At 43.7% G+C, this 22,290-nt stretch overlaps 1 protein-coding gene across 1 annotated transcript in view; it reads left to right on the top strand.

Annotated features, from left to right (window-relative positions):
* Positions 1-2,205: 2,205 nt before the first annotated feature.
* The window catches only part of CAPN6 (calpain 6), a gene marked incomplete at its 3' end in the record, with an annotated part of 42,742 nt that continues 22,657 nt past the window's right edge, over positions 2,206-22,290 (top strand). The window contains exon 1 of the mRNA XM_080352888.1: positions 2,206-2,505. Coding sequence (XP_080209014.1) covers positions 2,341-2,505 — 165 coding nt within the window. The 5' untranslated portion in view covers positions 2,206-2,340. The remainder of the gene's footprint in view (positions 2,506-22,290) is intronic.

The raw sequence follows: 22,290 nt of genomic DNA, 5'->3' as shown, positions 1-22,290 counted from the left end.
AAATAGGCTTGGTTTAGAATGTCAGCTTGTGGGGGGTTTTTAACAAGCGAGAATGCCGGTTGTCATGAAGTAATCTATATCCCATCTATATCCCACCCAAATCAGCCAAACTTTTTTCTTTAATTGTTGCTGAGCTATCTTTTTATAATTGACAAATTGTTCTGCACTTCGATTTGAAAACCTGGTTTGTGGGGGGGAAGCAAGGCTATTTGCATTGTCTTGGGAGGCCATCTGCCAGGTGAGATGGCTTGTGACTTGTTTTTGAGGGCGATAATTAGGAAGAAAATAGCCCTTAAGAAAAAGGAAATTGCAAAAAATGGCATAGTATCAGTGAGCTATTTTTGTATTGAACAGTTCATTTAAATGTAGTTTTGTTTTGTTGAAGCTGGATAACACAGTGTCTAAGGGACTCTGTGGAAGGGAGCGCCTTGGTCTGGCTAAAGGCATAGGAATTTTTCCATCCATTTCAGCAGCATCAGGATTTGACTCAAAGTCATTACAGTGCTGATGTATGTAAAACGTATGGCTGGATTTTTGCCCTGAGAAGGGGTGGAGAATGAGCTGGCATCTGAAGGTTTGGATGGGTGAAGTCTCAAGAATAATCTGGTTCTTCCTTCTATCACTTTGCTGTGTAAGATTGTGCTGGTAGAAATCAGGTGGTGTGTACACTTGTGGGTAGGTTGCTCTGAGTGGCATTAGGAGGCTTTGGAATGGGTGCAGGAATGGCAACAAGAGCAATCCTGAGTACTGCCCTCATTCCCATGAGTGAAGGCATTAGAGCAGCATTTCTCATCCCTGAAGGACCATAAGATTTATTTTGGGGTAGGTAGGGGGAGAGGAGTGAGGGGAAGGAGAGAGAAAAAGGGTGTTAAAACCTTCCCTGGACTATTTTGGCCACAGTACTTTCACCCGCAAGAACAAAGACTATGGTAAATTTGACATTTCCAAGTGCTCCTCATTACCCTTCTGTATTTCTCCCGTTGTGCTCACTTGCGTGCCTGGAAATACTTGTCCCTATCTTGGTTTAGTTTGTATCTAATTTGTGGAATCTCATCCAGTTTGAGCTCCAAGTGGCTCAAGGAGCATGAGCTGAGGGCACTGCGAGAGGGCACAGCAAGTAGGCTGCTAGACAATGTGATGCCACGCTCCCATGCATGCGTGTTGTTTAAATCTCTTGATCTGACATCAGGAAAACCTGCGTTTGTCTTTATTGCTGTAGATAACTCAAGGAAGGGGAGACACATCTCTAACCTGTGGCGGGAAGGAGGAGGAGAGGAATTGATGCACTGGAACGTTCCAAACAGAGTAAGTTCTGATATTCTCTCCACTCCCTTTCTTGTAACAGAGGTAGCACCCTTCATGTGCCCCAGACTTCAGACTAGGCTTAGACTGGATATTAGGAAAAAATTCTTCATGGAAGGGGTTGTCAGGCATCCCAGGAGGGGTTTAAAAGGTGTTTAGTTGAGGTTCTTAGGGACATGGGTTAGTGCTGGAGTTGGGTTAGGTTAGGGTTGGACTTGATGATCCTGAGGGTCTCTTCCAACAAAAGTGATTCTATGATTCCATCCTGAATGATTTCTCCAGAGGATTTCTGATTCGTAGAATGTTCTTACGAAATTCTTTTGAGCTCTGTGGCTTGACCGTATACTTGCCAGGTCAGATAGTCATGATTCTGGGAATGAAGGCCTGAGAGAAAATGGTTTGAGTTTGTTGTTGTGAGTTTGGGTTTGTTGGGTGTTTTTTTTTTTAATTCTCAGCAATTATTAGTGAATATTTGCTGCTTCTAGGAATTCAGTTCCCTGAAATATAACATAAAGTTCAAAGACAATATCAGCCAAAGTGTTGTCACTTAATTTAAGACAGACAACTGTAGAAATCTGGTTTTGGTTTTCTTTAGGCATAAGAGTTGGAGTAGCTAATTAGAGCTTTAGTGGCCAGAAGAAGGATGTAGGACAGAAAGATGGTCCAGCCCTTCGCACATGGTTAAGACTGAGAGCCAAGCCCCATTCTGCCACCTTTCCAATCGGACAGAACAAAATGCTGGGTTTGTGCCTTCTCTGGACTTTCTAATGTCTTTACTGATAAGAGTTCTGGTCAGCCAAAATTACTATCCTAATATTTAATATCTTCTTGGGTTTTGTGGTTTTCTAGTCTACTGCTTAATATAATTTATAATTTTTTGTGTGTTTTTGTTGTTTTTTTAACAGAAATGAGTAATTAATCTTGTTTAGAGCAAGTTATATGCTTGCATGTTAAAGACCAATGAGTAGTATCATCTGTGGACTTTAAAGAGCCTTCATAATTTGCACAAGCCAATATTCATCTTATCTAGACAGAAAGATGTCTTCATCAGTGCAGCTCTTCAGAGACCAGAAGTACCACGAGCTGAAAGCGCAGTGTGTCCAGCAGGGGCGGCTCTTCGAAGACCCCAAATTTCCAGCCTCGGATGAGTCCCTTTTTTATCAGTCAGCGCCACCAAGGAAAGTTGAATGGAAGCGTCCAAAGGTAATTGATGCTCTCCTTGTGAGGAAGTGCCGTGTGTGTTGTTCCACTCCTATTGTATTCTCTGTGCTAAAACACAGTTACGTGAGTATATTCTCTCTCCTTTTTCCATTATTTTCCATCACTGTGTGATTCAGACAGCAGCCCCTCTGTGCTGTGCTACTGTCTGAAACAAAATCATGCCTTACTGTAAAAAGACAAAAAGATAGTGTTCTGTGCAGCTTAATCCTGCTTTTTACTGTCAATGGCTCCCTGTTAACGAGCAGCAGTGTGACTCCAGCCATAATGATGTTTAAGTCAGTCCTCTATTTAATTAAGAATACCAGTAATTAGTTAAGAATACCAGTAACAGATTAGTCAATACAGGAGTATATTTCACAAATAATTTATTCCCTTCCTGGGTCAGTCCGTGGATATGTACCTGTCTAGGTTGCTGCGTTGACAGAAGCATTTCACCAAGATGTTGAGGTTCTTAATTGAAGTTTCTCTTCAATACCTGTCACTTCTGAGGGCTTGGTGTCTACACACAGTACTTGCAATATAAACCCTTAGCTATCCAACCTGGTGTCCCCCCCCCCCGCCTTGTTTTGTTTTGTTTGGTTGTTTTTCTCAAGTTAAATATTAATTATTATTATTATTATATTATATTATTAAATATTATATATTATTTCTCAAGTTAAATATTACCCTTGCAAAAAGCACTATAGAAAATTAGATTTAATTAACTGAATAGATAGCGTCTTCCTGTTTGGAATACTGGAAACAACTCAAATAATAGTGGAGGATTATAATTCATTATTATAGATCTCTTCAGGTTTTCAGAGTAACTTGTGCCTTATTAAAGTGTATGAGGAAAGGAAATCTTAGCAGCAAGTGGAAGTTTCTCCAGTCTCAGATATCTGGCTAGCTCACTTATGTCTATAAACAAATGATTTGTAATTTTTATTGGAGGAGACAGTAGGAAAGAGAAGAGCCACAGTCTGCCCAGCAAGCGATCTCTGTGGCAGCAAAGAGCAAAGCACCGTTGGCAGAGCGGTCTTCTTACACTAAAAAAAAATGCTTGGATATTTCTAAATGCCGCCAATGGAATTAATTGCGTGCCCGTGCCCTCGTCAACCAGTCACAGCGAGGTCGGGGAAAGCCTTTGTGCTTCTAGACAAGGATGCGGTTTCAGGCTGTTTGTGTGTGTGCGTTCATTCAGGGTGGTGATCAGTGGTACGAAGTCCAGTTGTAGGCAAGTCTTGCCTTTCTTGAGTGGGAGAGGGATTCGATGCTGAGGAGGTGGTGGACGCTGCCTTTGTTCTCATGGGGAGCCTGTAAGGACATCCTGGGGGAGAGGGGCTTGTGTCTGTGCAGCAGGGCAGAGGTGAGGATCTCCTTCATGGCACCTGCTCATGGATTGTCTCCTCTCTGCCACATGGAATGACATTGTCCTAGAAGTTAACTGATGAATGCTTAACTGTCCTTTTGGAGTCATGGACTTTCCAGAGTGTTTCCTTTTTTGGGGAGGGAAATGGCCTTGCAATGTGAGCATGAGGCAAAGGCCAGACTGTCGTCTGCTCAGACATGCTCTGAGTGGGCTGCTTGCCTCACCAGCTCACCCAGAAACTACAGTTGTTTCTCCTGACCACCCTCAGATGTTGGCACAGCATCTCGAATGTGAAGGAACTGAATGGTGATACCCTGGTTCCAGTCCTTCTGCCCCCTACATAGACAGTGGGTAGCCTGTCTGGATGCTGGTACTTGGACAGTAGTACGAGCAAGCAGCTTTAGGCTTTAGAAAGCCTGTGTAGCTGTCTGAGCAGCTGGGGGATGCCGCTGCAGTTGCTGATGCTGGTGCCCAAACAAAGACATTTGGGATCTGTGAATCTAAAGCTTTTCTGAGAGGTTAAAGCTGGTATTTCATTTTCAGCTCACAAATACACTCATGCTTTGTTCAGTTACCCTGAGTGGTTGGTGCTGGCCAGACAGAGCAAATGCTTAGGATGAGTATCTGCATAGTCTAAGGGGTTTTATTCTGCCCTAATGGAAAAAGAGTACACACGAGAGAGAGAAAAGAGGAGGAGGGATAAAGGGCTTTTTCCACTTGGTTTTTGTCCTTGGATCTGCACCTGCGATGTTAAATGCATTCTGTTTGCTCATTCCAGTCAGACTCGAAGGGATAGGTCATTAACAATCTGACATTAATTACTTGTTTTGTACTTCTAAAGTCTCTTTGGGAAAGAGAGCAAAGACAGAGTAGAGTTACTTCTTTGGCACCCCAGTATTAAGAAACAGGAGAACACAAAAGGCACAGTGTAATTATGGTGCAGGCTCCCTAGGATGGTGTGACTTTCCAAGGAGAAATGTTGTTATGGAAAGATGATCAAACAAATAAGAGGAGTACACACTGCCCGTGTGCAGTACTGGGTCTTGATTTCTTTGGGTGCAGTTGGCAGGCAAGGCTGCTGGGTTCTGGTTGTACAGAGGAGCTTAGGTGCTGGGGGGGAAATGAACTCCAAGGGATATCCCACCTGGGATATCTGATAGAGCTGTTTGAAACATGGGATTGCCAGGCTGTAGCACTTTGAAATTCTCTATTTTATTCTAAATAGGAAAAATAGAAGTTTGAGTGTCCTGCAAGATTTGCCTAAATATGAGCTGGGACCTTATTTTGCATTGTTTCTATATCACCTTCCTTTTTGACACACTCTCCAAACCAGTGATGGCTTATGAAAAGTAAAAATAGTACAGAAATGCCAAACTGTTTTTCACTTCTGGTAAAAACACCTGGAAATGTTGGACTTGATTTAATAGAAAGACATCCTCTTTGTCAGAGTGACATTTCTGACAGCATTGCTGGCAGATGAGACTGGTGTCGACCTGCGGGCTGTGATTTCCCTGTCTCGCCTCCTGTAGCCCCAGCAGGGATGGCCAGGCCTGGCCAGCCCTTTGGTTGCCCAGACCGAGGCTGTTTATGGGCACTTTGGGCAGGACTCGCCTTGTCCAAGGGTTAGATGTCCGTAATGAGTGTCTGCTGTGGGGCAGCCACCACCAGCTCCTGTCCCAGGCAGTGGACATGAGTTGATGTATTTAGGGTGTCACACTGACGTACCTGAGACATTGGCTTCAGACCAAGATGGATCATACCCCACATGTGCCTGATCTCTGCCAGCCAGGAGTCCAGAGGGTGAATTTGGGTGTTGATGCCAACAACACAACCACTTTGCTGATGCTTCTGGATGTTGGGCTCTGATAATATCTCAGTTCCTCTGTCTACCTGTAAAACACCTGAGCTGTGCACAACCATTTTAAAGGTGCAGCATCTTCCAGAGCCCTTCAGCATGCAGGAAGCCCCCTTGCTGTTATGTGTCTTTATGAGGTACAGCTTATTCCCTCCTTTGGACCTGGCACTGCACAGGGAGGTGCTCCCACTGCTTCTGCGCCCTTGCATCACATGAGAATCAAGGTACATCGTTCCATCTTCTATTCACAATCGCCGAGGGACAGTGTCTGTGCCTGTGGAGGGGGAAGCCATGCAGGGGCTGATCACAGCTGTCCTTGGGCAGAAGGGCTCAGTCCATGAGCAAGGATTTATACATGGCTGATTCTGTGCAGCCGTTCTCAAGAATTGCCTTTAGAACCGAATGCAGAGCTCAGAGACTCTCCTTTATAGAACTAGCCACCCACCATTTAGATGAAAATTAATAATGTAAGACGCCTGAAATTTTCTTTGGGGAAAACCTACTGATTCGTTAGAAAAAGAGTAAGAAAGAATCCCTCTGCATTGGTGGATGTTTTTTCTGCCCATTGATATTAGTGTCAGAGCCGATCCTGCTTTTTTCCTGTGATTTCCCTGGAGTTTCCATCCTCTGTGGCAGACTGAAGGGGGCCTGCGGGCAGCCGTGTCCTGCCAAGAGGTAGGAGAATCCTCTTGCCCTGCTGTCTCTGCTGGCCACCTGGCCTGGTCAGCCCCTTCCTGAGGGCAAGCGCTGCCTCTGGGGGGAGGTCCTGGCCAACAGCGGCTTTTAGCAGCGAGCAGCTCTGGTGTAAGTATCTGGGAATGACAGTCACTCCGCTAAAAGGATATATTTTTTTTCTGTCTTATTTTTAACTAAACCCTGTGTTTGTCTCGGGTTTTTCACTGAGCGCTGACCTTGCAAAAAGTATTAAATCCCAAGGACATCTTTGTCAGCGTTAAACAAATAGCAGTGGTTCCCTCAACCAGGGTAGGCATCCGTGTGGGAAAAGAGTGGATAAGCTTGCTTCAGAGATAAGTGACGTTCTGGAGTTATTCATAAACGAAAATAATAGTCTGATCGTACAGAACAAGAGTCTTATGTGCTTTACTGGTTTCCCTGCTTGACCCCCTGTTTTAGAAGGCATATTTCTACTTTTGTCTGCATCTTCTCCTTATGAAAGGGATATGGTTGTACTCTTATGTTCTGGAAAGGCAGAACTAGTTCTTTTTCAGTAAGACAGTACAGAAAGACACTGTGTGACAATACTGCTGAACTGCTTCCCAAGAAACCCCTCTTGCTCCCAGGCCTGTGTGTGATTAAATCCCCATTAACTCGCTGGTGCCAAAGGTCTGATGCCTGAGTAATGATGGAGAATTGCACACTCATTGCACTGCCTGCCCCATGTTCCTGGAAACGCTGCATGCCATGGGCCCGATTCTCCACTCTTTTCACCGATTTTCTGATGCTTTCAGGGATGGTTATGACCATGCAAGTGAGAAGGATCAGGAAATAAGGCACCGTGTTCTGGAATGATACAGCGATAGGAACGAACAGAGCAAGTTCCCAGATCCCAAACCTGTGAGTATAGGATGAGTTGGTTGGTGACTTATTCAGGGCAGTGTGAGACACCGAGGTACCAGAGAACTCAGGAGCTCTGACTTTTGTGCCTGCACATGTTTCTTGGAGGCATCACCAGCTTTCGATTGCTTCAAACCGGTGGGAAATGATCAGTTGTCTTAGGAGCTAAAACATCTTCATGTTTGCAAGTGCTAGTTTGAACCTTGGAAACCTCTACAGCTGTCTGAGAAGGTTTTGCCCTCCTTTGGAGAGCAGAGGAGAATTGGGGCACCCCTGCCTGGGCACTTAGTCTGGGTTGGCTTTACATGTTTTGCATTTAAGTTCTTTATTCCCTATATATTCTCAATGGCAGATTTGTGGTCACAATAAGCAGTCCTCCAGAATGTTTAACAGTAACCTAGTTCTCATAATTTTTGTGAAATGAGTGTCGTGAAAGACTTGGCTGTCAGGCATGAGCACCCCTGAGATAAAGCACAGCTCCATCATTTGATTCCTCTGTCTCTTCTGTAACTGCACTGCTGCAGCCTAACCCTATTTTCCAGTTTGACTGTGAACAAGACCAGGGACATCTGCTTATATTTGGGACTGCGTGTCAGAGGCCAGTAAGGCGTGCAGGAGAGGCGCTGCAGAGGGGGTGTCCTGGCACCGCGTCTGGATTTGTGCAGTTGCCCGACAGTGCACTGCGAGAACAGTTTTGGGGCACGGAGCAGAGTGACAGCTCATCGCACCCTGGGACAGCTGCCAGGACGGGGCCTGGGGATAACGCAGAGCTGGCAGAGAACGGAGATTAAAGGGGAATACCATAAACTGGCATGACAAAGTGCTGTGGATTCTTAGCAGTACAGTGTAGTGATGCTGCTGCCTTCGGTGTGACAAGCGGGTTTGATTGTAACAACCCCCATGAACAGTGACACTGCCTTGGTTTGCCACATTCCCTCCCCACGCCCCCAGCTCCTTTCTGGAGCTCTGGATTTAATGATTGATTTTTCAAATCTGAACGTGCTTTTTTTCTTCTTTCAGCCTCTTCTTTCCAGTTAAAAATATGGGTCAACGCCGGTGCTCTTGCTTAATCAGAATAGAGGTCTCTTCCCACCCTCTTTCCTCACCCCTCAAGCTTTGAAGGATCTCGTTATTCTTATTCTGCAAAGGCTGCTGACATGTCCTGAAACAGCCTAAGTTTTGGGTTTTGTTTCCGTCTCCGTGCCCAGAACTGTCCGCGTTTCTCCGTTGTAGGTGGCTATTGACTCTTGTTGAAGTGCAGATGAACACAAGTTGCAAAGCCCTGTGTGCTGTGATACTTGCGTTTGTACTTGAAATACTGGCACATGTGGAATGCGCCTGAATCTGAGAGGTGAGGAATTGTATGTCAAAGTGTGGCAGTGAGCCTCTGCTGAGCTTTGGGGGAGCTCCCAAGTCCCTTTAGGTGCCTCAAACATTTGGAGGCATTGATGGGAATACTACGGTGGTTTCAGGTTGTAGGTCGTGTGAGCTACACACCAGCGTCTTGCAGCTTATTTGATGTGCCTCTCTGGAGCATGTTTGCAGGAGAAAAGGACTGTGAAAGCCTTTTGTGGCCGTCACATCCTAGATCACAACACCATGGATATTGTCCAGCGCAGGCAGACCCAGTGAGTCTGAGGTACCGACCGTAACCTTCAGTGGGTGACATTTCAGACACTGCGCTCCATCACTGGTGCTGGTTGGGGCTCCTAGAGGATTATAGCACTTCCTAGATTACAGTATTTATCATCTAACAGCGCTATTGTATGCTGTAATTAGCAGTGATTGCACATGAGTGCAGTGCCGTTGTTATGAATAGCTTTACTTGCCATTAAGAGCAGGTTTAGCTTGTCATCTTGAGCTCCAGCTTGTTCTTAGCTATGGAAAAAATTCAGCCAGATGTTTATTTGCTAGACATACATGTGAGCGTATATAAAGGAAACGGTTGGATTACAACTCATTTTTTTATAGAAGAACATAAGCCTTGCAGACTCAAAAGAAGCAGGCGAAGTAGGCTCTGACCTAAGCTTAAAACATTCATCTTAAAGAAATAGGAAAGAAATGAAGCGCTGAACTCTGGGAAGCAGTCTGCTCTGGGAGATAATCCGAGAGGTTGATGGGAAGGGTTCTGTACACATTAATCATGTTTTCTGAGTTAGAATTGTGTAGGCACAGAGAAGACTGTGTAGTCATCTAGATAACTACATACTAACTTCTGTTAGTATGGAGGGAGTGGGTGAGGAGACAACAACAACAGGTAGGCAGGAAACCACCAGAAGAACATTAAAGGATGGTAAATGATCTTTTCTTTCCTCATTAGCTATGTGTACAATGAGGTTTGTACCCTCTAACCTCCTCCAAATGAAGCCCAGCACTGCTGAACGTTTCACGTGATAAAGCATTACAGCATCCTCGGTCTTTCTCACGCAGGCGTCGATCTGCAGAGAAGTAGCTGCTGGCCAAGGGCTGTGAGGACGGACAGGCTGCTCCTGGGGACGAAGGCGTTAATCCACCCCAGCTGCGGGAGCTGGGATGCTGGCTCAGCTCCCAAAGATGCATGTGGCAACACAAAAGCGTGCTCTTCACACCGTTGCCCTGGCAACTGCACATTGAAATGGCAGGGACTGGCAGGCGAACCCTGCGGAAGATGGTGCAGTTGCAATTAAGCTGAATTGTCTTCAGGTTGTTAGATTTAATTTTAAGCTGGGGGAGAAGGGGTGGGGTGATGGGTGAACATTAGTGATACTAACAATGAACTGCCATGCATTTGAGATCCTGGTGTGGGCAGGAATCCATCATGCTGTGTTTCTTTAAGGGTAAAATTAATGCTGGCACTTGCCTTCTGAACTTTTATTTCTTTTTGTTGGAGAGACTAAAGAATCTGCCTCGAGAGCTTTATTTTTTTAGTGAGGGTAGATTTATTGGAGTTAACAATCTTCCATATGTCTCAGCTATCGTTCTTGCATGCTGGTGATCCACAGACTGGAACAGTAGGTTTTACAAAGGCTCCATGGAACTGGGCTACTAGGAGAAGGTGTCTGAAAGTGGAGGGCAGTGTCTTCCAAGTCCAGGTCAAAACAAGTCTTATCCTCACTGTTTGACTGCAACTCTGGATTGGCTTGTTTTGGAATCTACTTTCTTGTTGTCTTATTTGGCTGTTGTTTTGGGTTGTTTTCAAAAGCAGTGGGAAATGTAGTGCTGTGGTGTTCACAGGGGGTGTTTGCCACTTGGTTCTGCCCTGAAGCACTGAGAGGTACATGTGAATCCATGGAAATTTCAAACATTATAAAGCACTGAGCAGCACCTTGATGTTTTCAGTATATTGAGACTAATATTTCCCATGCTTTTAAAGCCCAGCAAATCATCTGAACTAATGCTGTTTGTGGCCGTGTAGCCGATGATCTAGATATTCTGAGGAGAGCCATGCTGGGCTTTTCCAGCTCTTTTCTTCAAGTCTTGTGTTTTGGAACCTATTTTTAGGACTCAATCAGCATAATTGCCTTGCAGAATAAATAGGTCTGATGTGGTGAGAGTATCAGAGCATGTGTGTGTGTATGTTTCTAGCTCTTATTATGGTGATTTTCTTTGAGTTTGAGGGAAAGGGTGCTTCCCTGAGGAGGAAGGAGCTACAAGACCAAACGAGCATCATCCTTTTCAGATTGTTCATGACTTGCATCAAGATGCTGTTGCTCCTATATGTGGGGTGTGCTGTGTCCTGCTGCCCCAGAAACTGGGCAGATGGAGCTGGGAGCCAAAATGAGTTAAGAGCAGAAGGAAAGACCAGAACCGACGTGATGCCCTTTAGCAGCGCCCTGGCAGATGAGGGCACTGAGCTCCAGGCAGCTGTTTCATGCAGTGCTTTGCCTTTACTTAGCCGAGAAATGGCCAAGGTGGGTTTTTTGGGGGGGAGGTGAGTTTCATAACTGGGAGGAATTTGTTTTTGTGTTTTCCCAGCTGGCTAGAAAAGGAACAAACCAACAGGAGCATTTTTGTTACATTAGCCATGTAAAATATGTTTGACAGCTCACAACATCTGAAAGCAGCCTGGGGAAACAGGGAGACTCCAAAGGAGACACTGAAGAGCGGACAATTTAGTCTCCTGTGTTTTGCATTAACATTATCATTCGTCTGTTTTTGTTAGCTAATCCTTTATGGAATCAGCTCCTGAAGGGTGAAGGGAAGGGCCTTTATTGCCAGAGTAGAAGAGACAGCTGCCACAAGATATCCCTCCTCAAGCTGATCGCAGTACAAGGGGAGTAGCGTGGATAGGAGACCACCCTGGGCCAAGTGCCCCGGCCGAGGTCGCTGCGCTGGTTCATGTTCAGGGTGATGTTGATCCCATCACAGTGGGTGCAAGTCGTGCCTCATCTGCCAGCAGGTGCTCTAATTGGAGTTTATTGTCAGAGGTTTGGCTTGGAAAATGTGTCTTGGTTTTGTCTACAGATTTGACTTGTTATCATTCAAAAGGAACTTGTGTCACCAAAATATTGAAGTAATAATTAACAGGCTTGTCTCTGCAAGTTTGCTGTGCGTTGGACCCTGCAAGAGTTCTGTTAACAGCAAATATTTTGTATTTGATTGCACTTTTCTAGAAAGAGAATTTTAAAGGTGAAGCAATATAAACTTCATATACGAGTATAAATGTCACCAATATAAACCCCCAGCAACCTGAAATCTTGGTTCACTTGCAATAGCACTTTTCACCTGTGACAACACCAACCCGATTTCGAATGTAAATCTGAAGCCTATATGAAGGGCTGTGTGTGCCAGAGCCAATATGCACTGAGAAGTTTTGTGTCTGGTCCCAATGACTATTAATAACTGCAAGTGCTTCATGCTCACAGGTCCTCACCCAGAGCAAGCAGGCATGGATGTGTGTTCATGGATGAACGTGCATGGATGTGTGTTCATGGACGAACGAACATGGATGTGTGTACGTGGACATCTGACAGGGACTTGGGAAGCAGAATGGTGGATTGAGAAGAAGGATGGAGCAGTGACTTGGACTTGCATTGTCACACCAGAGCAAATCTGTGCCGTTCTGCACGCAGCCAGAGAGCCAGAACCTGTGGAATAAAATTTGAGTGGTGTTAGCTTTATGAGGGGGATTTAAAACAAAATTTTCTTGTTGAGGTGAGTCAGTATTTGCGTGTTCTAAGAGGAGTGATGGGAAAATAGTCATTTTCCAGAGGGACAGAAACAGCCATCTGCTTTTCTAGAAGACAGGTCCAAGAAGCATGGAGAAGTTATTGGACAGAGCAGTCACCAAATGCGAAGGGCCGCCGCAGATGTGTCGTTAAGAGCTTGCTTTCCCAATTGTTTTGTTCTCGTAGCAAGGAAGCGAGCAGAACTGTGTGCAGTGCCCTAAGGACTCTTCTCACATCACCAAGCAAACAAGTAGGGATCTCTTAACTCCCTTAATCCACCCCGGCAGTTATTGCTGGCGGTGGCTGGACTTGAAGTCTCGAAGGGTCATGTACAGCTGTGTGACCTTCCTCTGTGTCCCATTTTCCTAGACTAGAATCTGTTGTTCAAATCAAGGCTGAGGCGTACGGGGGAGTTGAGTATGCTGTGGCTCGGCCATGCTCTAAATATAATAAGAAGCCTAGAAAACTTCATGGTATTTAATTCAGATGGGCTCTGTTTCTGTGCTTAAGGAGGTTCATCAGAAGTAGGAACAAGAACTCTGCTGTGTTCTGGGTTCTTGTGTTTCTCCTCACCTTTCTGCAACAGAGTGGTGAGGGTGACTCTGGCGGCTTGCTTAGCCCTGAGGAGACCTGGATTGTGCTTCTGGCTGTGAAGAACTTCGAAAAATGAAAACATGGGAGAACTTGGTGCTCCAGAACTTGGGAAGGGAGGTCCTCACTTTTTGAGATGAGTATTTAATTTAAGAAGTGCTATTGGGACTGAAACAGATACGGTTTCATTCTCTTAAGGATGTTATTTTAGAAAGCATCCTTTTTTAAACCATAGGAATTTATGAACTTAGTTTGATTCACTCTCATTACCATCAGTGATATAAGGTGGTGTGCCTCAGTAACGTGTCTTTGGAGTGAAACCCTGGCCCCTTTCAAAGCCTGGGGATTTTCGCTGTGGTCTGGTTTATCACCTTGCCAGTCCCCTGGTGGGCTGAGTATGGGAGGCATCATGAAAACATTGTTTGGCATGTTTCCATTTTAGTTTCTGACTGGATAAACCATTCCCCCCCAGAATATTTTATGTTTTCATCTAGTGAAGCTGTGATGTGTTTCTTCTTGAATTGCCAAAATGTTCCCACAACAGAGCTGTTGCTCACTCTTATTAATTCCATGATTTTATTTTTATTTTGCCTGGAAAAATCTTGTCAAGATGGAGCTTACCCAGAAAACGAGATGAGCAAGGAACGATAAAACCTTCAGCCGTCAGCACATACCCCGTGTCTAACCTCTCCGTGGCAGTCTGGTGACTGAGTGGACCCTGTATGACGTGAACTTGATGGCTCAATCCCATTCCTGGTGTTACTTAAGCAAATTCTTTGTTCTTAGTTGTGTCCTTCTGTGTTGCCCGTATCATGATAGGAAACAAAACCCAGAGTGGCACCTTGCCAGCATTCCTGCCCCCCGTCCTCCGGAGAGCTCACCCAGGAGCTGGGAGTTCACTGGATGTCCCAATGTATAGCTGCATCTTTCCCCTCCTTGTCTCGCAGGTACTGAGGCAGCGTGAGGCATGGGTTCCCCGTTTTTTGTGGTGATGTCCTTAGATATGCTGACCCTTTAAGGAGTGTTGCATTATTTAGATATGATGGAGAGGCAGTTTTTTGAAAGTGGCATCTTTCTCAACGGTATTATTCACCCAAGTCTTCCAGGGATATAATTATGAGCAAACATTTGTAAATGACATGCGTGCTTGCCAAGCAGACAGCTCTCCAGATGCCAGCATTTTGTTATCTTCTGTCTTGGCAGATTGTCCAGTTTATATTTCCCTCCTTCAGGCTGCATGGAAGCTTTCTTACGTTGTTTTGGTTGTTTCTTCCAAAGAAAAAATGCTCAACAACCTCAGTGTCACTTCTGGAACATAAACAGTACAATTCCAAGGTTCTGAATGTTTCTTTAGAGAGCTTAAAATGTCAGGTTTTATTTAGTTGCTTCAATCGTCATTACGTGAAAATTGGTTTCTCAGAGAGTCAGATTCTGTTTGTCCTGAGGCAATGTGATGATGGTAAGAATGACATGGTAAGATTTATTTTGAGCCTGTGAAACAAAAAGCCCGAGGATCACATCCTCAGCCTGTGTAAGTCTTCTTACAGTAATTGCTAGTTCATTGATTTAGTCGTCCTAAAGAATTAAATGTCTGGCTTCTCTGAAGGAGAAATAATAGTCCAAACATGCCAGTTGCAAAGGAAATGAAGGTACTGTTCTGTCAACACTCTTCCACAAGAGTGGAAAGCATCCACATCCAAAAAATGCTTTGTATGTTAAGAGCTTTATGCTGTTCTCGTTTTATTTCCATAATTTAAAAGGGTATTTGGGATGAGTTAAATCCTGGAATTAGAGATTTTTGTAAGCCATTAGGTCTTAGATTTCCAAAATAATTTGCCTGAATTTCATGATGTTTCCCTGTGATTTAAATGTATGTTGCCTTCAAGATTAATCTCTTTAAAAATTAAATAAAAGTTTGTTATCTGGCTAAAAAGAAGCTTTTAAAAATCCTTCACAGCTGAAAGAACCTTTTATAACTGCTGTCTTGCCTGTATGTGGCATTGTTTCTGACTTAATCATAAAGGCTAAAACATTTTGCATTTGTGTCTTTTCAAGTTTGCAGGAAATAAAATGTTCTTTCTCAGGAAAATGCGCTGTCTCTGTTAAGAGCAAATATTATATTCCAGCATCTGTGCATGAAGTAGAATTTTGTTCTTGCATATTTGAGTTCCAAGCTCAATTAGCTGCAACGTGTGGTAGTGTAGGAGTCAGGATCTGAACTGTGCCTGGTGTTGCAGGTGTCAGAAGCCATCGTGACTGCTCATGTGCCTCGGGAAATGGCATCTCTGTCCTTGGAGATACTCAGAAGCCATGTGGGCATTGTCCTGGGGCCTCTGCCTGAGCTGAGGAGTGGACAACTATAGACAGTAAGGGGGACAGTGTTCTTGGAAGAAACAGGGACACCATGCTCTGTGACTTCTGTAGACGTTCCAAAAATCTGCAAAAAAAGTAAAAATAAAAGTCTCCTCCAGTGAACACAGTGGCTGCACCATAAATTCTTAAATTGTAAGACAAGAAAAAAAGCAACATTGGTAAAGGTCAACATTATTAGAAACAGTCTCTTCCCCTTGCCTTTGAGAGTTAAGATATGCATCCTTAGGTGTTCCACTAACTTCAGTTGACTATTAGACCCTGACTGAATAAAATAATTAATGTGATTGATAGTGTGAGGGTGGGGTTGAAGTTGACTCATGATTTTCTCTTGGAAGCGATCTGTGTGTTGAGTTCTAGTACAGAGGTTACTGGAGGCACGAATGAGCCAGAATGATTTCAGTGTCCCTGATGGGCTTTGGAATTCCAGCTGGCTGAGATGGTTTTCCTGGTACATCATAAAGGAATGAAAACTGGCGGTAGAGGAGCAGCGCTGGAGCTGGAGTGGTTCTCCAGCACTGTGCTCTAGCTGGAATTTGATGTCCACTCAAGTTCATATCTGAGTTATCAACACCTCTCAAACTTCTCTTTCTGGGAGACCAGCAGCCTCTTTCCACAGTAGAAGACCTTGGGAGGTTTCTGTCTTCTCAAGTGATGGGAGGCTTGAAGTTCTTACAGCAATTCCTAAATGTTTGTAGACAATCTCCATCTTTAAAGGAAATTTTGTGGTGCTTTGAACACATTGTAATAGAAACTGGAGGTCCGGGTCCCTTCTGTTTTACCCAGAACGTAACTTCAAGTCCATAACCGCAAATTGAAGAGCTTGTTGTCTCTGGAAGAGCGTTGTGAGGCTGGTTCTGTGGTGTTCCTGTGGCTGGTAGTGGTCACTGCAAAAGATGAGTGGGAGCTTATTGGGATTGCCAGGGTTTCTAAACTGGTAAATCAGGAGCGTAATTTCTCAGTGGTGGCACTGACTCAGCTGTTGGCGATCACTGACCTTTGCTTGATTCCTGCTAACTTGATTTTCTAAATAAACAGTTCTACAGAGTCAGTTTTTCCTTTTATATTTATACGATCCTCTTCCTGAAGATGAGGAGTCCCGCGTGATCCTTAATGCAAGGCCATCCAGTCTGATGCACACCCTGGTCTTTGTACTAACTTTATTTGACATGATGAAGATACAGGTCTGCTAGCAGTGAATTTGGTGATAAAATGATTCTGGGTCTTCTGTTGGCTCTGTTGGGTTTCTCTGCTTTCCGATAGTTGAGTAACATTTTTGTCTCAGGCTGGGATCAGGCCAGTGTTTAACAAAGGAATTTGTCTGAAATTAAGTAGTGAATTCAAATCAGTATGTCTAGATCACGAAAAATAAGCTCAATAAATACAATGAAAGTGCTATATAAAGAACCAGCACGATATAAATAAGAAATAAAGTTTCTCATTGCATCTTTCCAAGCAAGAGATCCCTTAAGTGTCTTCTGTGCACTGTTATCCCAAGCATTGAGTTTTTCTTTGCTTTAAGCAAATAGCTGAGGGAGAACCCCTCAAGGTGCTGTCTGGAAAAGATGATGAAACTGGGAGAAGAGAAGAGATTTTTATCTTCAATCAAGTGTCTGAGATAGATGCCACAATTAGCAGATATTGGAATCCAGGCTGAAACAAACCCTGCTGGAAAAGCGATGGAAAAAGGAGGAAAATGTTGCTAAAGAGGTTTGTGTTCTTTAAAGTTGTGGTTTAGACTTATGCTTTTTAACTTTTAAAGTCTGTGTATTGCCATTAGACAAGGAACAAATATCTCTCTTCAAGTAAAACAAAGCACTCCAGCTTAATCTGAATTTTTACTCCAGATAATGTTTTGTGGATGACCTGACTTTCATCCTTTGCTGAAATCTACCTAATACTTTTCTGTAAACAGCATATTCCTTTCCTCATTAAAGGCAGTGATGAAGAATTCAGTTTGTATCAGTTACCAGCCCCCTGAGACACAGCTTAAGGTCAGACTGGACAAGCCTAGAAAGGTCACGGCCACTGAGCCAAAATGATGCTTATTTATTAGGCAAAGCAAAGAGCTGCTCCCGAGCCAGGGATGGACGCTCAGGCGCACAGACCTGGGAACTGTTTATTCCGCGGAATGCTTCAGTGTTGTGAAAAATTGTGCGCGATGTTTTCCAACCTCCTTTTCTTATTGTTTTTATTTCCATTCTTGGGAAACTAGTTCAAGAACTTGATTGAAAAACATGTTTTGAGGAAGCAATAAAAAAACACAGCTAAACGTTGGGTGGCCTTTTAGTCTAATGAACCATGAGTGGACTTATGGCCCGTGTCTGACCTGAGCCACACTAGTGTGTGCCTGGACGTGATCTCGGAAGTCGCCTATAACTCACTGTCTGAACTTGGCCGTCCTTTTGTTACTTGTATTTGATGCAGAGACATTTCCATTGCTTTGGTAGGTTGCTCTTTGCAGAAGCAGAGTTAGGCTAGCTTATACCACCTGCTTCTCAAAAGAACTGTACGTTCTGTTTTTCTTGAGAACGCTCTCAATTTCTTCCTTTCCACTGGATAAAAGGCCAGTTGTCTGAGATCCCTGACCGGGGGCAGCCTGTTGGGAGCAGTTACACCTTGCTCAGTAGCATCCCAAATAACTGGTTACCGCACACACGCAGCCTGCAGAGCTCATGTGCTATGAGTCTGGCTTGTCTGGAGCCCTTCCCACTATGCTGTTTATCCCCTCGCCGTCATACGCATTCTCATCTCAGATAGTGATTTTGAACTCATTTGTGATGGATTTTTATGAAACACTAAGAAACAGACTTGCAATGTCCTTATTCCTGCTGTTGGGCAGCTCAGCCAACAAAAGCTCTCTTGATGTCTATGTTCACAGTAGCAAGTGTTGAATATTGTCCAGCCTCAAGTAATATATCTATGGTAGCTATCTGTTCTTCGTGGAGCATCACCATCACAAAATCATGGTAAATTCTTGTAAAAGCATTTTACAAGAAAACTTCGGGTTAGTGGCCTGAAAATAGTGTCTTTTTTGGTGGGAAATAATTTTTTTCAAGAAATCAAAATATATATATTTTTAGCCAATTAAAATGATGTTTTGATTAAATAATTCTCCCCAAATTATGTCACACTTGCAGTAGCTTTGGAATAGCAGAGGATGAAATTCCGTAGAGGTTGGAGTCACTAATGGGTGAGATATGGAGGAAAGAAGATATCCCAGAAACGGTGGTAACATTAACCAGCCAAAAGTGGTGTCAGGCTGCTCAGCATCTGTGTTCACTAAATCAACAATAATTTGAGGTTTTAACTTCAGGTCACCAGTTAATACTTTAAAAAATGTCAGATAAAATAACCTCTGAAATAGTTATATTCTAGCTTTCAATCTGTGCTATTTTGGATGCATTTCCTGTAACTATCTGGGCCTGCTTTTGTGTTGTGTATTACTGGCTTTATTTTGTGGCAAAAAACGAAAATGTTATTCTCAAGGCAGCTGAATGTGCTGCAGTTCTGTAGAATGTTGATCTAAAGCATTGCAAACTAAGATAGTGCAGCAAGAGGCGGTATGATATACATCTGATATACATCTAAGAGGGTCCTGGGAGAACAGAAGGTCCATCAGCATAGTTTGGGTAATTTGTGGGAGGGGACTCGAAGAGCTTCAGTGAGCACTTTGTTATTGAGGTTCAGGAAAAGCTCGGCCGGGCAGCACATCAGTGTTCCCCTTTGCAGCAGCCGTCAGCGTTCTGGAGGAGCGCGGCTCCAGCTCCAAGGGGCAGGTGGAATCTAGAGCCAGCCAAGATATGCACCGTGTTGCCAAATGTTTGGTTGGTTGTTTTTCTTCCAAAACGTTGATTCAGATCCTCCCCAAATACTCATGTCCTGTAGGCAGGGCAAGGCTGAACCCTATGGCCTTTGCTGAGGGTTAGTCAACACTAGCCCTAAAATGAAAATGGGAAAAAAGAACACTATAAAAAATGTCTGTGATGCATTTGGTTTTGTAACAGGATTTATTGGAGAGAGAGCTGGGGGAAGAAGCATTTCTCAATCCCCAAATAACTGAGTTTTCTTTTACACAAGGCTGGAGCCAACTGGAGCCAACTGGCATACTTGAAATGAAAATAGGAGCATCAGGGTTTTCAGCAGAACCGTGAGCCCCTGCAAGCTCTCACCTCACTTTCAGACTCTGTGCAGCCTAATTATATTTCTGCAGATGGTGTTTATTTTACTATGCAGTGACGGTTGGGTCTCTTTTTTTAAGCAGTGTTGGGCATTATCTTGCTCTCAGGTACTGACGTTGCTGGACAATGGGCACAAAGTTTACAGAGTAATTACCTGAGCTCAGGGTGCGCAGAGCGGGGGAGCTAAATCTTCCTTTTGCTGGTTTACATGGCATTAACAGCACTGATGATAAAGTCACTGCCTGATATCCGCAAGGGCCGTTTCAGTCAGGGTCATATCTGACCCCAGTTTCCTTTTGATGGAATTTCTCTGGGGGGTTACACCTATACCACAGGGCACGACTATAACTTGAGACTTGTCTTTTTTCACTCCGTAGGCAGAGTTTTTTCAGGCATAACATGGTTGCAAAAGTCTTTTTGCAAGCACTGAAGTACTTAGCACAGTTATTTTTCTTTTTTTGGGCCAAGTGCAATTGCCTTGGCAAACAGCCCGATCTGTTGAGGGCTTCAATAAACATGCCAGCACAGCTGGGCTTTATTATAGGATAGACAATCTCCTCTCCCTCTTCAGCTATGCAAGCTCAAAACAGGTGCTGTCTTTGCTACTTTCCTTTAGGTGAGGTTGGTTCATAGTTAGCTGTAGCCAAAGCTGAATTTTTTGCATCCATATTCAGAAAAAATTGTCTTTCCCCCTTTTTTCCCTGCACTGACCTCATTCTCTACAGGAGTTAACTCAGTATGATGTAAGGACGAGAGAAGAGATGAGAACGGAAAGACTTCTCAGCTCTGACATAATTCAAACTGCTTTAAAAAACGTACAGGAGTGGTCTACTGAGCTCGAGTAGATCAGTCTGATACAATTAAGGAAAGTGCCTGTCCCATAGGTCTTGCGTGCAAGAAAAGGTAGATTCTTTTTTATGTTAGGGCTGGGGTCTTTAAAGGGTGCTGAAGAACGTAAGGTCTAAATGCTACTGAGTCCTTTGAAAATCTGACTTGTAAACATAATTGTTACTTTTTCTCTTCTTCCCTTTCCCTGAATCTCTGTTTTTCTATCTGAACCACAGACCCTAATCCATGAAAAAATAATCTTTCCCTTTTCTCAGACGTCAGAGATCTCTCGTGTTTTACAGCGCAGGTTCAGTTAATGTCTGTGAAGACACAAAGCAAATTAATTAATGCTTTGAATGTCCTCCTCCCTATTTATAACCAATATTGCATATTTTTAGGTCATGGATATTGGAAATACTTACACCAAGAGATGCATCCTCAGAGTTAAGAACTTTTTCCTTTAGCTAAATTATTCTAAGATTCAAGGTATCCACAGCAACCTGGAGTTAATGTGTATAGTTAATTGGTTATCTCCTGTACTTTCTGTGGTGCTCCTGGTCTCAAATAAAATCCATATGTATATCTATCTATCTATCTATCTATCTATATTATTTTTTTAAAGGAATCATGACAGAGCAACATAGAAACCATTTAATAGCTCCAGTGAAATGGGTGTCTGTTGTTCACCATGGTTCCCATTGTTTTGAGATCTCCTAAGGAAGATATGTTGTAGCAAAGAAGAGTTGCCATCTTTCATATTCCTGCTACAGTCCAAACATTTTTATATCTCAGTAAGATTCTCCACTGCAGTTTATCAGATCTAAGCAGATGACTGTTAGTGTGCTAGGTATAGAATATATTATAAAAATGTACTGTGTGAGAGACACTAATATGTTCTAGCTTGATTCTCTTTCAGCATATGGTGGGACAGATCTTGTGACTAAGAAATGCGCAGTAGATCTGATATAGTTTGACCTTCACAAGACTTTGGCAATACCTGGTATGTCTCTCCAATGTATGAAAATTTGCATTAATTCAGACTTCCATAATGGGGATACATAGTTGATGAAACCAATGGCTTGGAGCACTCTCAAGCTGGTGTTGCATCAATGGAGTCCTACAGAAATCTCCCTTGGTCTGGTACTCCTCAGTATTTTCATTACTACTTGGATTAGGGGCTAAAAAGACACGTGTGGGAATGCCGTGGGACACAGACTGGGACAGGAGTGCAAGCCAATTGACAGGATTGAGAATTTGAGCTTATCTTGATGTCTTGGGAAAACTGTGTGGAATAAATAGGATGGAATTCAGCGTCATGTCATCAGTGCAACTAAGTGGAGTGCTTTGGTATTCAGTGGCTTCGTGGCTCAGGTAGGGGGAAAGAATGGCAAGGCAGCAAGTCCATACAGCCTCTCTTGGAGCAGAGCATCTGGGTTTGGGACCACCCTTCACCAGTGATACAAACACAAAGAACCAGTTATTAAGACTAGGGAAGAAAGGCTTGTTAGAGGTTTGTAGATCATATGAAGGGTTGCTGTAGAAAGGAATGGTAGCTGGCTCAATTCACAGAGGTCCTGGGCTCGTGGAGCAGCTCAGCAGTGCATCACTTGCTGACCACTAGAGGAGGCACATGGACTTGCCCTCCTGGGCTGTGCTAAATGCAAGTTAGAGAAGCATCAGTCACAAGTAGGCCAGGAACAGCCAATCTGGACACTAGGCAAGGGTTGGGTCTGATTAACCTGTCAAGGTCTCTCCCACTGTTAATTCCTGTGATCCCACGCTGAGTTTCTCATCTCCAGCCTGCTCAGTGTTCTCCCCGTGTGCTCATTAACCAGTTCATTTACTTGCTGTGTTACAAAGAGATGAACCAAT

The sequence above is a fragment of the Nesoenas mayeri genome, assembly GCF_963082525.1.
Source record: "Nesoenas mayeri genome assembly, chromosome: 13".
NCBI classification, from domain to species: Eukaryota; Metazoa; Chordata; class Aves; order Columbiformes; family Columbidae; genus Nesoenas; species Nesoenas mayeri.
This window is presented reverse-complemented; position numbering and strand designations above follow the sequence as displayed.